The sequence below is a fragment of the Balaenoptera borealis genome (genome assembly GCF_965194805.1).
Source record: "Balaenoptera borealis genome assembly, chromosome: 11".
Taxonomy (NCBI): Eukaryota; Metazoa; Chordata; class Mammalia; order Artiodactyla; family Balaenopteridae; genus Balaenoptera; species Balaenoptera borealis.
The window spans coordinates 53,011,373-53,028,106 of record NC_138868.1 but is presented as its reverse complement, the minus strand read 5'-3'; the positions used below and the strand labels follow the sequence as shown (position 1 = coordinate 53,028,106).

Below are 16,734 nucleotides of genomic sequence, written 5' to 3'. Positions count from 1 at the left end.
TTTTTCAACTAAAATGTCTATGATCCCCTAGTTTAAAAAATATACTCTGATTATGGTATGTTAATTTTATTTTATTTATTTTTTTACTTTTTTTTTTGGATGCATTGGGTCTTCGTTGCTGCGCATGGGCTTTCTCTAGTCGCGGTGAGCTGGGGCTGCTCTTCATTGTGGTGCGCAGTCTTCTCATTGCAGTGGCTTCTCTTGTTGCGGAGCACGGGCTCTAGGCGCGTGGGCTTCAATAGTTGTGGCTGGCGTGCTCTAGAGCTCAGGCTTAGTAGTTGTGGCGCACAGGTTTTGTTGCTCCGCGGCATGTGGGATCTTCCCGGACGAGGAGTCAAACCTGTGTCCCCTGTATTGGCAGGCGGATTCTTAACCACTGCACCACCAGAGAAGTTCCTATATTAATTTTAGACTTTAATGCAACCCTAGGCTACATTAACAAGAAAGAAAATTGTCTGACTATACTCAGCACTTGTCATTCCCACACCTGGAGTATTTTGTGTAGACCTGGGCACCAGACTTTGATAAAATATTTGTTCACTCATTAAGCAGTTATTTATTCAGCACTTACTAAATGTCTGGCAGTCTTCTAGGTATTAAGAATATAGCAATTAAAAATTTTTTTTTAAAAATGCACAAAATCCTCCCCTATGGATCTTATATTCTAGATAGGAATACCAATGATAAACTAGATAAATAAGTAAGTATATAGTGTTAGATAGTGATAATGGCAATGGGAAAAAAATGAAGCAAGGAAGGAGAGAGGATAGAATGCTGTTTTATGTATGTTGGCAAAGGAAGGCTTCTTTCTTTTTTAATTTTTTAAATTTATTTAAATTTATGTATTTTATTTTTTATTTTTTTGCTTTTGACTTAAGTTAGAGTTCTTTTTTTTTTAACATCTTTATTGGATATAATTGCTTTACAATGGTGTGTTAGTTTCTGCTTTATAACAAAGTGAATCAGTTATACATATACATATGTCCCCATATCTCTTCCCTCTTGCATCTCCCTCCCTCCCACCCTCCCTATCCCACCCCTCTAGGTGGTCACAAAGCACTGAGCTGATCTCCCTGTGCTATGCGGCTGCTTCCATTTTTACGTTTGGTATTGTATATATGTCCATGCCACTCTCTCACTTTCCCAGCTTACCCTTCCCCCTCCCCGTATCCTCAAGTCCATTCTCTAGTAGGTCTGTGTCTTTATTCCCATCTTGCCCCTAGGTTCTTCATGACCATTTTTTTTTTTAGATTCCATGTTTATGTGTTAGCATACAGTATTTCATTTTCTCTTTCTGACTTACTTCACTCTGTATGACAGACTCTAGGTCCATCCACCTCACTACAAATAACTCAATTTTGTTTCTTTTTATGGCTGAGTAATATTCCATTGTGTATATGTGCCACATCTTCTTTATCCATTCATCTGTCGATGGACACTTAGGTTGCTTCCATGTCCTGGCTATTGTAAATAGAGCTGCAATGAACATTTTGGAACATGACTCTTTTTGAATTATGGTTTTCTCAGGGTATATGCCCAGTAGTGGGATTGCTGGGTCATATGGTAGTTCTATTTTTAGTTTTTTAAGGAACTTCCATAGTGTTCTCCATAGTGGCTGTATCAGTTTACATTCCCACCAACAGTGCAAGAGGATTCCCTTTTCTCCACACCCTCTCCAGCATTTATTGTTTGTAGATTTTTTTGATGATGGCCATTCTGACCGGTGTGATATGATATCCCATTGTAATTTTGATTTGCATTTCTCTAATGATTAATGATGTTGAGCATTCTTTCATGTGTTTGTTGGCAATCTGTATATCTTCTTTGGAGAAATGTCTATTTAGGTCTTCTGCCCATTTTTGGATTGGGTTGTTTGTTTTTTTGATAATGAGCTGCATGAGCTGCTTGTAAATTTTGGAGATTAATCCTTTGTCAGTTGCTTCATTTGCAAATATTTTCTCCCATTCTGAGCGTTGTCTTTTCGTCTTGTTTATGGTTTTCTTTGCTGTGCAAAAGCTTTTAGGTTTCGTTAGGTCCCATTTGTTTATTTTTGTTTTTATTTCCATTTCTCTAGGAGGTGGGTCAAAAAGGATCTTGCTGTGATGTATGTCATAGAGTGTTCTGCCTATGTTTTCCTCTATGAGTTTGATAGTGTCTGGCCTTACATTTAGGTCTTTAATCCATTTTGAGTTTATTTTTGTCTGTGGTGTTAGGGAGTATTCTAATTTCATTCTTTTACATGTAGCTGTCCAGTTTTCCCAGCACCACTTATTGAAGAGGCTGTCTTTTCTCCACTGTATGTTCTTGCCTCCTTTATCAAAGATAAGGTGACCATATGTGCGTGGGTTTATCTCTGGGCTTTCTATCCTGTTCCATTGATCTATATTTCTGTTTTTGTGCCAGTACCATACTGTCTTGATTACTGTAGCTTTGTAGTATAGTCTGAAGTCAGGAAGCCTGATTCCTCCAGCTCCGTTTTTCGTTCTCAAGATTGCTTTGGCTATTCGGGGTCTTTTGTGTTTCCATACAAATTGTGAAATTTTTTGTTTTAGTTCTGTGAAAAATGCCAGTGGTAGTTTGATAGGGATTGCATTGAATCTGTAGATTGCTTTGGGTAGTAGAGTCATTTTCACAATGTTGATTCTTCCAATCCAAGAACATGGTATATCTTTCCATCTGTTTGTATCATCTTTAATTTCTTTCATCAGTGTCTTATAATTTTCTGCATACAGGTCTCTTGTCTCCTCAGGTGGGTTTATTCCTAGATATTTTATTCTTTTTGTTGGAATGGTAAATGGGAGTTTTTAATTTTTTTTTAATTTTGTTGTTGTTGTTTTTGCTGCATTGGGTCTTTGTTGCTGTGTGCGGGCTTTCTCTAGTTGCGGCGAGCGGGGGACTACTCTTCGTTGCGGTGCGTGGGCTTCTCATTGCAGTGGCTTCCCTTGTTTCAGAGCACAGGCTCTAGGTACACAGGCTTCAGTAGTTGTGGCACATGGGCTCAGTAGTTGTGCCTCACGAGATCTAGAGCACAGGCTCAGTAGTTGCAGCGAATGGGCTTAGTTGCCCTGCGGTATATGGGATCTTCCCAGACCAGGGCTCGATCCCGTGTCCCCTGCATTGGCAGGCAGATTCTTAACCACTGTGCCACCAGGGAAGTCTCAAAGGAAGTCTTCTTTAAGAAGTTAATATTAAAGATCTATAGAAGATGAGTTTCTTCTAAGGAGAGTACCTAGACTGGGGAAGGGACCACCAAGAGATATTTAGCCTCAAGAAAACAGCTACCATTTACTTACCATTCATTATGTGCTACCTACTATGCCAAGTGCCTTATACACAAAAACTTACAAAAACCAAGTGAGGTTGGGATTGTTATCCCCATTTTAAAATGAAGACACAGGCTCACAGTTAGGGAGCTTCTGCCCTATCAAACGGGATAGCTGCTTCTCAGCTCCAGTTCATCATTATCTTAAACTGTACAGCAAAGTCCTTTGCTTCATCCTACTGTAGCTTCCTTGTTTACCTAGGCCTGCTTTTTTTAAAAATCAAGACTATGCTGGCCAGCTGTTCAAGCCAAATAAAATATGCCAGATGCAACCCATGGGCTGCCAATGTGCAAATCTCTTCCATAAGAGGTACTAGGATCATTGGGTTTAAAGATAAAACAAGACAGATTGTGACTCAGTCTGGGTTAATATTTCTACCTGGCAAAAGTGGGAAGGGATAGCTTCAAGAGATAGTGAATTCTGTATTACTGGGAACGGTCAAGTATGGGCTGGATAACCTTGTCATGGGACTCTTACAGATGGGATTAAATCATCAAGTAGACAGATATGATCTTTAAAGGTCCCTTCCAACCACAAGACCGTGGAGCACTAAGATTAAGTGGGTCATTTTAGTAAGTAGGTCTAAAGCTAGTCATGGAGGTTTATAACAAATACATAAACCTAATTATCTTCCTTGTCTTTATTATACTGACATCATACCAGTAAGGGGGGTACAGAGCTGAATTAGTCATCGAGCTAGTATTTATGAAACACTAACTACACACCCTGCTTATAAGAGTTGGCGGGTTTTTTGTTTTTAACTTTTTATTTTATATTGGAGTATAGCCGATTAACAGTGTTGTGATAGTTTCAGGTGCACAGCAAAGGAACTCAGCCATACATATACATGTATCCATTCTCCCCCAAACTCCCCTCCCATCCAAGCTGCCACATAACATTGAGCAGAGTTCCCTGTGCTATACAGTAGGTCCTTGTTGGTTATCCATTTTAAATATAGCAGTGTGTACATCTCAATCTCAAACTCCCTAACTCTCCCTTCTCCCTATCCTTCCCCCCCTGGTAACCATAAGTTTGTTAAGTGTTGGGGTTTAGAATAGATAGCAAGGAGTAGGAAAAAAACCCAGAAGCTGTATACCTCCCTGTTTAGCAGGGGCTGTGCCCATGGCATGTAGGAAATAAACAAGGGAAACATTTGTCATGAACTCAACTAAGTGCCCTTCCCTTGTGTTAAAAAAATAATTATTGAGTTGAGGTGCAGGAAGATGCCATGACAGATCTTTTAGTGTGGAACCAGCTTCCTCTTAAGAAGGGGAGTTAAGGTGTTGTTGTTGCCATGCCTTAGACTTTAGAGAAACTATTCTAAGAATGGCTGTTTCAAGGAAGAAACCACTTGGAGGCCAATGAATAGACCACCCTTGCTCAGATTTGTCCAACTTGTTGTCTTCAATGTTTATTTCTTTTTTAAAACCTGCTATTGTAAAGTATCTTAAGTACCTATTCCTATTCAAATGTTAATGACTAATTAAGTCACTCTTAAAATATTACTATTCCCAGGGAAATTTTATTAACAGGGATGAAAACTTTAAGCTCAGTTCAATTCAGCAGGTATCTTTTGAGTGCCTATTTTGTGTCAGCCATTGTTTTGAGTATTGGGATTACAGTGATAAATAAGATAGTCCCTGACTTAATGAATGCATTGTAGTAAAGGAAACAGACTCTAAAGCAGATAGAGTACAATTTTGTATGATATATGCAACAGTGGAAGTATTTATTGAAACATTTAATCAAATTCCTGATATATACTAGGCACCGAGCATACAAAGACCAGCAAAAGCCAATCTCTCCTCTCAAAGTTGTTTGGGTGAGATAGACAGTTTTAATACTGCATGGTAATTCTTTGATGGAATCAGATACGCAGAACTTTGAGAGCACAAAGGAAGTATTGTGGTTAAGGAATTAAAAATAGTTGTGTGTGGTTAGATTATAAAGTACCAAGTACCAAATATCTCTAGAGACATTTTGGGTATCAGTAGAAAAACTATTTTTCTACATGGCCCTGAAATCAAATGAAGTTTATTATTGACACTGCTTGTCATTAACTACTTTATTCATAAAGCATTTATTGAGTGTGCCCACCTCATTAAAGAACTTTAAACCATATCAAATTAAGCCAAGTATTAACTAGAAACTAAAAGGAGGAGGGCTTCCTGTCACATAGCAAGCTTTAACCAAATTTCCAATGCTAGCAGACCATGTTTTCCTCACCCTTTCTCACTGAATAAACAAGACAGCCATTTTCTGACTGAATCCCAAAGAGATTTTTTTTAAATAAGTAAAAACAAAAATACATACTTATATAGCCATTATTTACATAGAAAAAGTTAATGCATATTATTAAGTGAAAAAGCAGTTATAAAACAGTATACATAGTTGGGTCATTTGTAGAGATGTGGATGGACCTAGAGACTGTCATACAGAGTGAGGTAAGTCAGAAAGAGAAAAGCAACTATTGTATATTAATGCATATACGTGGAATCTAGAAAAATGGTACAGATGAACTGGTTTGCAAGGCAGAAGTAGAGACACAGATGTAGAGAACAAACGTATGGACACCAAGGGGGGAAAGTGGGGTTGGTGGTGTGATGAATTGGGAGATTGGGATTGACATGTATATACTAATATGTATAAAATAGATAACTAATAAGAACCTGCTGTATAAAAAAAATAAAATAAAATTCAATAAAAAACTGTATACATAATATACCATTTTTGCAAAAGAAAAAATTTATATATATATACACACACACACATACATATACAGGTGTATGTATGCATAGATTAAAAACTATCCGGGGGACTTCCCTGGTGGCACAGTGGTTAAGAATCTGCCTGCCAATGCAGGGGACACAGGTCCGAGCCCTGGTCCAGGAAGATCCCACATGCCGCAGAGCAGCTAAGCCTGTTCGCCACAACCACTGAGCCTGCGCTCTAGAGCCTGCAAGCCACAGCTACTGAAGCCCGCACACCTAGAGCCTGTGTTCCACACAGAGAAGCCACCACAATGAGAAGCCCGTGCACCACAACGAAGAGCAGCCCCCACTCGCCGCAACTAGAGAAAGCCCGTGCACAGCAACGAAGACCCAATGTAGCCACACACACACAAAAAATCCGGAATATATCAAAATGTTAATCAGTATTTGTGGATAGTGGCATTAATGGAAATATTAGTTTTCTATTGCTGCATAACAAGTAACCACAAACTTAATGGCTTAAAAGAATACCCATTTATTAGTCACAGTTCTGTGGGTCTGAAGTCCAGCAAGGTATGGTTCGGTTTTCTGCTTAGGGTATCATAGGCTACAATCAAGGTGTCAGCCAAGCTAAATTCTCATCTGGAAGCTCTGAGGGAAAATTCACTTCCAAGTTCATTCTTGTTGACAGAATCCAGCTCCTTGCAGTAGTAGGACTGCGGTCCCATTTCCTTGCTGGCAGTCAGCCAGGGTCCACTCTCAGCTCCTAAAGGCCATAAGGCCACATGCATTTCTTGCCACGTGGTCCTCTCCATCTTCAAGACAACAATGAAACATTACATCCTTCTCATGCTTTAAATCTCTGAGTTCATATCCTGCAAACAGCCAGAAAAAACTGCTTTATAAAGGTTTGGGACCACCAAGATAATCTCCCAGTCTTGAGGTAGACTGATTTGGAACCATAATTACATCTGTAAAATCCCTTTATGGCAATACCTAGATGACTGAATCACTGGGAGAAGGTATTTGTATACCAGTGGCTGGAAATTTGGGGGGAACTATCTTAGAATTCTGCCTACATCGCTTTTTGGCCTTTTGGCTAAGATCAAGTATAGAATTCTGCCTACCGCAGATGGTGATCTTTATTTTCTTTTACTTATACTTTGACATAACACATTGAACGTATGATATTTCAGGGTTTTTTGGGTTTGGGGTTTTGAGTTTTTAAGCTATATTTTGAACTCTTTATGCTAACAAATGTTGAACGTTTATGGATCTGTTTGGCTTATTTTTTTCTTGGCCTGACTGCCATATCTTCTTTATTTTTAGAAGCTATAAAACTCTAGACCAAGATAGACAGGCATTTGGTATCTAGTCTTACCTACCTCCTAAGCAACTGTGGAACCTCAAGAAAATAATAATTCTTCCCAGTGTTCCTTGAAATAATACCACTGGTCCTAAGCTTTTAAAAAGAAGTCTAAGAAAAAGTGGGGTCATATATGTATAGTGGTTAAATCATAGGATGTAGAGTCATCCTGGTTATACTGCATGCATAACTTGGGCAAGTTACCTATCCTCTGTGCCTCAGCTTTGTCATCTGGAAAGGGAAGGAAATGATAGTACCTATTTCAGAGGATTGTTGGGAGGATTAAATGAGTTCCTATACATAACATACTTAAGAGTAGTGCCCAGGAAGTGGTAAGGGTTCAATAAATGTTATCCTCTGTAATTGTTGTTGTTGTTGCTTAGGGATGAGAGAAATTTTACCTATCAGAAAGTTTAAAGACTTTATCCTGACTTTTCTGTTAACCTGATGTATGATCTTAGACAAGTCATAGAAATGTTTTGGTATTCTTTTCTTCATCCATAGAAGTATACATTTGGACTAGATTATCACTATGACTCCTAACAGTTTAGCTGATATAGTTGTTAGTGTTCCTCAAATAATAATGACATTAAAACTTACAAATAAGAGAATTCAGTAAGATAGCTGGATACAAAAATAATATATTATGTAGATATTACTAAATTTATTATGTGCAAACACCAGTTGGAAGAGTCAATGCATGTATATAATGGCTCCAGTAAGGCGGTCAGTCTCTAAATAATGGAGACTTCATTCACTGCTGTAATGCCAACATCTAAAACGGTCCACGTGATAGAAGCTCAGTAAACATTTGTTGTAAGGTGAATGTCCTCAAGGGATTCTCAAGCTAGTGGGGAAGGCAGACAAGTAAGCAATTATAGTACACTATGGTAAGTCCTGTGAGAGAAGGAAAGGTGCTAAATATTTCAAGTATTTCTGTTGGATTTTAGATTTTCTGTGTTCTGTTTTGCCCTCTTCAGCTCTGTTAGAACAAGGCAATAAACTGCGTAATGCCATGGTGATTTCTGCAATGAAATCAAGCCCAGATACTAGCATGTTGTTGGAAGAAGTTCATCCTTCTATGAAGGAAGATTTTCTTGGAGCATCAACACAGTAAGTTACCAGATAAACATGAACCCCAATAGTTAATTTCTTGATAGTTGGTAACACGTGTTTTTTGTCAAGATATGGACTGAATAATCTTGGAAATGTTCAGCAAGTAATTCTTAATGTGGTGGAAAAGAAGCCTAAACTAGGAGTTAAGATACCCAAAATCTAGACCTAGCACTGACGCTTGCTAAATATGTAAGTGGCTAAATTCTTAACTCCTTCTGAACCAGCATGCTTATATAAAAAATGGGTATATTCTCTCCTCCCTCTCTTACATAAATGAAATGAGATTCTAATATAAGAAAGGGCTTTGTAAATTGTGAAGTTTTATATATATTTAAGGTGAAAGCTGAAGTATGTTAAATATTCCATGTTCAATTAATTCTGATTTAGATTTTTCCCATATGTTAGCCACTAAAAAAGTATTTTTTTCATTCCTTAGAATCAAAGCCTTGTCTAGGAATCAATTTAAAGACCACATTGAAAATCACCTCCTGCCTCCAACTGAGAATACATTTTGGAAACATGACACAAAAGCTGATACCAGAGCCATACAGCTGCTATTGGGCAGGTAAGAGCTCTTAACTAGCTTTCTTTCCTTTTAAATTATTCCTCCAATTCATTGTGTACATTGTTAACAGATTTATCTTCTTAAAGCAACACTTCCTTAGAATAACCAAGTCATTCCCTTGGTTATTCACTACCTACTAAATAAAAATACAATCTTTAGCCTTTTAGTCTTAGCTTCACTTACAGAATGGTCTCCAATCTACCTTTCCATTCTTATTTTTCATGTCTCTCCCCAACACCAAGGTTAGCTAGCAGGTTATAATGAAAAGAACATGGATTTTAAACAGACACAAGTTGAAATTTGAGGTCTGTCTCTTACTACCTATGTGGCCTGAACAATTAGGCAGGAAAAAAATATATAAGGGTTCCAAATTGGAAAGGAAGAAGTAAAACTATCTTTATTCACAGATGACATGATCTAGTATGTAAAAAAATCCTAAAGAATCCTCTAAGAAACTATTAGAACTAATAAATAAATTCAGACAGATTGCAGGATACATGTTCATTATATAAAAGTCAATGGTACTTCTATATACTTGCAATGAACAATCAAAAAATAAAATTAAGGGAATTCCCTGGTGGTCCAGTGGTTAGGACTCTGCTTTCACTGCTGGGGCCCGGGTTCGATCCCTGGTCTTGATCCCTGGTCAAGGAACTAAGATCCTGCGAGCCACGCAGCATGGCCAGGAAAACAATAATAAATAAATAAATAAATAAAATTAGGAAAATATTCCATTTATAATAGCATTGATAAGAATAAAATACTTAGGAATAAATTTAACTAAAGGAGTGTAAAACAACTCTGAAAACTACAAAACATTGTTGGAAGAAACTAAAGAAGATCTAAATAAATGGAAAAAACCCCATGTTCATGATTCAATGCAATCCCTGTCAGAATCATGGCTGGCTTCTTTGTAGAAATTGAAAAGCTGATTATAAAATTACTGTGAAATTACAGGGACCCAGAATAACCAAAAGAATCTTGAAAAAGAAAAAATAGGATTCACACTTTGCTATTTTAAAACTTACTATAAAGCAAGAGTAATCAAGTTAGTTTGGTACTGGCATAAGGATAGACATATAAATAAATGGAATAGAATTGATAGTCTAGAAATAAACCCATGTGTTTATGGTCAGCTGATTTTCAACAAGAGTGTCAAGACCATTAAATGGGGAAAGAATTGTCTTTTCAACAAATGGTACGGGGACAGCTGGCTAACCACATGCAAAAAATGAAATTGGACCCTTACCTCAAACCATATAAAAAAATTAACTCATTATGGATCAGATAGCTAAATGGAAGAACTAAAACTATAAACTCCTTAGAAAACACAGAGGTAAATCTTTATAACCTTGGATTTGGGAAAGGATTCTTAGATATGCATCAAAACCACAACCAACAACAATAAAAAATAGATAAGTAGATAAATTAGATTTAATCAAAATTTAAAATGTGCTTCAAAGGATACTATTAAGAAAGTGAAAAGATCACAGAATGGAAGAAAATATTTACAAATCATATATCTGATAAAAGATTTATATCTAGACTATATAAGGAACCCAACAACTTAATAATTATGGCACAAATAGCCCAATTTAAAAGATGGGCAAAGTATCTACATAGAGATTTCTCCAAAGAAGATAGTCAAGTGGCTAATATGCACATAAAAGATGTCAACACCATTAGTTATCAGGAAAATGCAAATCAAAACTATAAAAAACTTCATACCCACTAGGATGGTTAGAATCAAAAAGTCAGATTAAGTGTTGTGAGGATGTGGAAAATTTGGAACCCTCATACACTGTTAATAGCAGTGTAAAATGATGCAGCCACTTTGGAAGATAGTCTGTCAGTTCCTCAAATTGCTACACATCAAGTTACCATATGACCCAGCAATTCAACTCCCTAAGTATATACCCAAGGAAAATGAACATATAAGTCCACACAAAAACATGTACATGAATTTCCATAGTCATAATAGTCAAAAATGTCCATCAGCTGATTAGTGGATTTTTTTAAAGTGGTATATCCACACAATGGTGTATTATTTGGCCATAAAAAGGAAAAAATACAGGTAACATGCTGCAGCATGGATGAACCTTGAAAACATCATGCTAAATGAAAGAAGCCAGTCACAAAAGAGTACATATTTTATGATTACATTTATATGAAATGTACAAAATAGGCCAATCTCTAGAGACAGAAAGATTAGTGGTTCCTTAGGGCTGCGTGTGATGGATGGGGGGTAAGTGATGATAGGTCTTGAATACAGAGTTTCTTTTTGAGGTGACATAAGTGTTCTGAAATTGACTGTGGTGATGATTGTTCATATTTGTAAACATACTGAGAAGTATTGAATTGCTCGCCTTAAATGGGTGAATTGTATGTTATGTGAATTATGTCTAAATAAAGCTGTTTAAAAAAAAAATAAGAATCAAGAATCCAGCACAGTGAATGAAAAAAAACTACACCAAGATATACAATCATGAATTTTCAAAATAGTATAAATAGACAATCTTAAAAATGTCCAAAAAGAAGGAAAAAAGGTCATGTATACAATATCAGGAATTGGAATAACATCACATTCCAGAGAGTTGACCAAAATGGAGACATAGGAGGCTTCTGAGCTCGCCTCCTCCCACAGATGCACCAAATGTACAGCTGCACACAGAGCAGTTCCCTCTGAAAGAGATCGAGAAAGTAACTGACCAACTCCTACACATCAGAGGAATGGGAAAATATCATCAAACGAGTAGGAAAGTCTGAGAAACACTCTCACCATAAACCCCACCCCCAACACGCACCATACAATCAAAAGGGAATCCCCAACTCCTAGCTTCTCCTTGAGGAGCAAAGGACTTGAACCCCACATCTAGCATTCCCAACTTTTAAGATTCCTACCAGAGAGATGAGCTCCCAAAACATAATGGGTGCAGGAGCACCCTCACCCTCACAGCTGTACACCTGGACCCAGCACAGAGGAAGCAGGCAAAAACACCCATCTCCCAGTTTCTCCCTGGAAGGTGCTGCTAGTGAGGGTCCAGCTTCTAATCAGCCTACATCTAGGTGTTGGCTGTGATCCTCCCCTTTGGGACACTAATGGGTCTTAACACACCCTCCACTACTGGGAGCCACTAAGAACAAAGAAGAAGGCTTAGAAAGTCACAAAAGCATATGAGGCAACTAAGATCTTGGGCTGGGCTGATCAATGAGGTTCATCTCTTACACAAGACCATTCTATCAAGGCTGAGACGGGTGACGGTTTTATCTAATAAGCAGAAACCAACACAGAAAGGCAAGGAAAATAAAGAAACAGAGGAATATATTCCAAAGAAAAGGACAGGATAAACATCCAGAAACAGATCTTAATGAAGCAGAGATAAGTAATTAACCTGATAGAGTGTTAAAAATAATGTTCATAAAGGTGTGCTTACTGAGGTCAGGAGAACAATGCATGAACCAAGTGAGAATTTCAACAAAGAGATAGAAAAGTTTTTTAAATACCAAACAAATCACAGAGCTGAAGAATACAATAACTGAAATGAAATATTCAGGAGGGGTTCAACAGCAGACTAGATCAATGGGAAGAAAGGATCAGCAGACTCAAAGACAGGGCAGTGGAATGCAATCAAAGGAGCAAAAAGGAAAAATTTTTAAATGAAGCAGTTAGATAGCTTAAGGGATGTTGGGGAACCAACAAACAGACCAATATACACATTATAAAGGCCCCAGAAGAAGAAGAGATAGAGAAAGGGGCAAAAAACTTATTCAAAGAAATAATGGGGACTTCCCTGGTGGTCCAGTGGCTAAGATTCCACGCTCCCAATGCAGGGGGCCCGGGTTCGATCCCTGGTCAGGGAACTAGATCCCACATGCCACAACTAAGAGTTCACATGCCACAACTAAGAGTTCGCAGGCTGCAACTAAGAGTTCACATGCTGCAACTAAAGATCCCGCATGCCACAATGAAGGTCCCACATGCCACAACAAAGAAGATACCACGTGCCACAGCTAAGACCCAGCACAGCCAAAAAAAATAAATAAATATTTTTTTTAAAAAAGAAATATTCAAAGAAATAATGGCTGAAAACTTCCCTAACCTGGGAAACAGACATTCAGATCCAGGAAGCCCAGAGAGTTTCAAGTAAGACAACTCAAAGGAGACCCACACCAAGAAATGTTATAATTAAATTGTCAAGTTACAAGGAAAGCATCTGAAAAACAGCAAGAGAAAAACAACTTGTTATGGACAAGGGAACCTCCATAAGATTATCAGCAGATTTTTTCAGCAGAAATCTTGCATGCTAAAGGGGAGTGCGATGTTATATTCAAAGTGCTGAAAAAAAAGAACAGCCAAACAAAAATACTCTACCTGCCAAAGCTGTCCTTCAGAACTGAAGGAGAGAGAGAGTATTTTCCAAGCAAAAACTGAAGGAGTTCATCACCATTAGACCAACCTTCCATGAAATATTAAAGGGAGTTCTTCACACTGAAGCCAGAGGACACTAATTAGTAACAAGAAAACATGAAAGTATAAAACTCACTGATAAAGTTAAGTATACAGTTAAATTCAGAATACTCTATTACTCTAATGATGGTAGATAAATCACTTATAAATCTAGTATGAAGGTTAAAAGACAAAAGTTATAAAGATAAATATGACTACAATAAGTTGTTAATGGACATACAATGTAAAAAGATGCAAATTGTGACATCAAATACTTAAAATATGGGGGGGAGGAGCTTTGATATGTGTTCAACGTTAAGGTATCACCTTAAAATAGACTGTTAAAAATGTAAGATGTTTTATGTAAGCCTCATGGTAACCACAGGGCAAAAGCCTATAGTGGATACACAAAGGAGAAAGAGAAAGGAAGCAAAACATACCACTACAGAAAGTCATCAAATCCTAAAGGAAGAGAGCAAGAAAGGAACAAAAGAATTACCAATCAACCAGGAAGCAATTGCCAAAATGGTAGTAATAAGTTCACTCCTATCATTAATTACTTTAAATGTAGATGGACTCAATTCTCCAATCATAAGATAGAGAATAGCTGAATGGATTAAAAAACAAGACCCAACTATCTGCTGCCTACAGGAGACTCACTTCAGCTTTAAGGACACACACATGGGCTCAAAGTGAATGGATATGAAACATGTTTCATGCAAGTGGAAACCAAAAGAGAGTGGGGGGGGTACCTATTCTTATATCAGAAAAAAATAGACTTTAAGCCAAAGACTATAACAAGATCAAGAAGGTCATTATATAATTATAGTTGGTCAATTCATCACAAGGATACAACACCTGTAAATATTTAGGTACCCACCCTAGGAGTACTTAAATATATAAAACAAATGTTAGTAGATCTGTAAGGTGAAATAAACAGCAATACAGAGGACTTCAGTACCCCACTTTTAACAATGAATAGATCATCAAAACAAAATCAGTAAGGAAACGTCGGACTCAAATGACACATTAGGTCAGATGTCCGTAACAGACATATACAGAACATTCCATCTAACAGCAGCAGGATACATACACTTCTCAAGCACACATGGAACATTCTCCAGGAGAGATTATATGTTAGGCCACAAAAGAAGTCAGTAAATTTAAGAAGATTGAAATATAAAGCATCTTTTCTGATTACAATGGTATAAAACTAAAAGTCAATAACCAAAACTAGAAAATTGACAAATATGTACAGATTAAACAACAGGCTCCTTAGCAACCAATGTGTCAAAGAAGAAATCAAATAAGAAATGTAAAAATATCATTTAAGACAAGGGAAAATGGAAACACAACATACCAAAACCTATGGAATGCAACAAAAGCATATCTAAGAGGGAATTTTATAGCAGTAAGCATGTACATTAAGTGTAAAACTGAACCACTTTGCTGTACACCCAAAAGTAACACAACCTTGTTAATCAACTATGGTCCAATATAAAATAAAAATTAAAAAAAAAGAAACATGTAAGGTTTTGTAAGACATAACATGTAAGACATTAAAAAACACATACATTAAGAAACAAAGAGCTCAACTAAACTAACTTTACACCTCAAGGGACTAGAAAAAAACAACAAACTAAGCCCAAAGTTAGCAGAAGGAAGGAAATAACAAAAATCAGAGTGGAAGTAACAAAGATCAGAGCAGAAATAAATGAAATAGAGACTAAAATGACAATAGAAAAGATCGATGAAACTAATAGCTGGTTTTTTGAAAAGATAAAGTAGACAAACCATTAGCTGGACTTACTAAGACGAAAAGAGAGAGGACTTCAATGGAATTATAAATGAAATAGGAGATATTATAACTGATATCACAGAAATACAAGGAATTGTAAGAGACTACTATGAAAAATTATACACCAACAAATTGCAAAACCTAAAAGAAATGGATAAGTTTATATCCAATCTACCAAAACTGAATAATGAAGAAACAGAAAAATTTGAACAGACTGATTACTAGCAAGGAGACTGAATCATAATTTAGAACCTCCCAACAAAATAATTACAGGGCTTCCCTGGTGGTGCAGTGGTCAAGAATCTGCCTGCCAATGCAAGGGACATGGGTTAGAGCCCTGGTCCGGGAAGATCCCACATGCCACAGAGCAACAAAGCCCGTGCGCCACAACTACCAAGCCTCTGCTCTGGAGACCGCGAGCCACAACTACTGAGCCCTTGAGCCACAACTACTGAAGCCTGCACACCTAGAGCCTGTGCTCCACAACAAGAGAAGCCCGTGCACCACAATGAAGAGTAGCCCCTGCTCACCACAACTAGAGAAAACTCGTGCACAGCAACAAAGACCCAACACAGCCAAAAAGATAAATTAAATAAAATAAATTTTAAAAAAAATTTCAGGTCCCGAAAACTCCAGTAGTGAATTCTACCAAATGTTTAAAGAACTAATACAATCCTTCTCAAACTCTCCCAAAACACATAAGAGGAGGGAATGCTTCCAGACTCATTTTATGAGGCCAGCATTACTCTGACACTAAAGCCAGACAAAGACACTGCAAGGAAAAGAAAATTATAGGCCAATATGTGCATCGGGAACCAGGGGAAAGAGCAGTGACCCCAGGGGAGACTGAACCAGACCTACCTGCTAGTGTTGGAGGGTCTCCTGCAGAGGCGGGGGGTGGCTGTGGCTCACCGTGGGGACAAGGACACTGGCAGCAGAGGTTCTGGGAAGTACTCCTTGGCGTGAGCCCTCCCAGAGTCTGTCATTAGCCCCACCAAAGAGCCCAGGTAGGCTCCAGTGTTGGGTTGCCTCAGGCCAAACAACCAACAGGGAGGGAACCCAGCCCTACCCATCAGCAATCAAGCAGATTAAAGTTTTACTGAGCTCTGCCCACCAGAGCAACAGTCAGCTCTACCCACCACCAGTCCCTCCCATCAGGAAACTTGCACAAGCCTCTTAGATAGCCTCATCCACCAGAGGGCAGAAAGCAGAAGCAAGAAGAACTACAGTCCTGCAGCCTGTGGAACAAAAACCACATTCACAGAAAGATAGACAAGATGAAAAGGCAGAGGGCTATGTACCAGATGAAGGAACAAGATAAAACCCCAGAAAAACAACTAAATAAAGTGGAGATAGGCAACGTTCCAGAAAAAGAATTCAGAATAATGATAGTGAAGATGATCCAGGA

The 16,734-nt window shown here is 37.8% G+C and overlaps 1 protein-coding gene across 5 annotated transcripts in view; it reads left to right on the top strand.

Annotated features, from left to right (window-relative positions):
- C2CD3 (C2 domain containing 3 centriole elongation regulator) overlaps nucleotides 1–16,734 on the top strand; it is a 125,949-nt gene that overhangs the window by 14,271 nt on the left and 94,944 nt on the right. For all 5 annotated transcript variants that reach the window (XM_082343130.1, XM_082343127.1, XM_082343126.1 and 2 more), the window contains exons 6-7: nucleotides 8,381–8,513; nucleotides 8,953–9,081. In XM_082343130.1, the coding sequence (XP_082199256.1) occupies nucleotides 8,381–8,513; nucleotides 8,953–9,081 (262 nt within the window). The remainder of the gene's footprint in view (nucleotides 1–8,380; nucleotides 8,514–8,952; nucleotides 9,082–16,734) is intronic.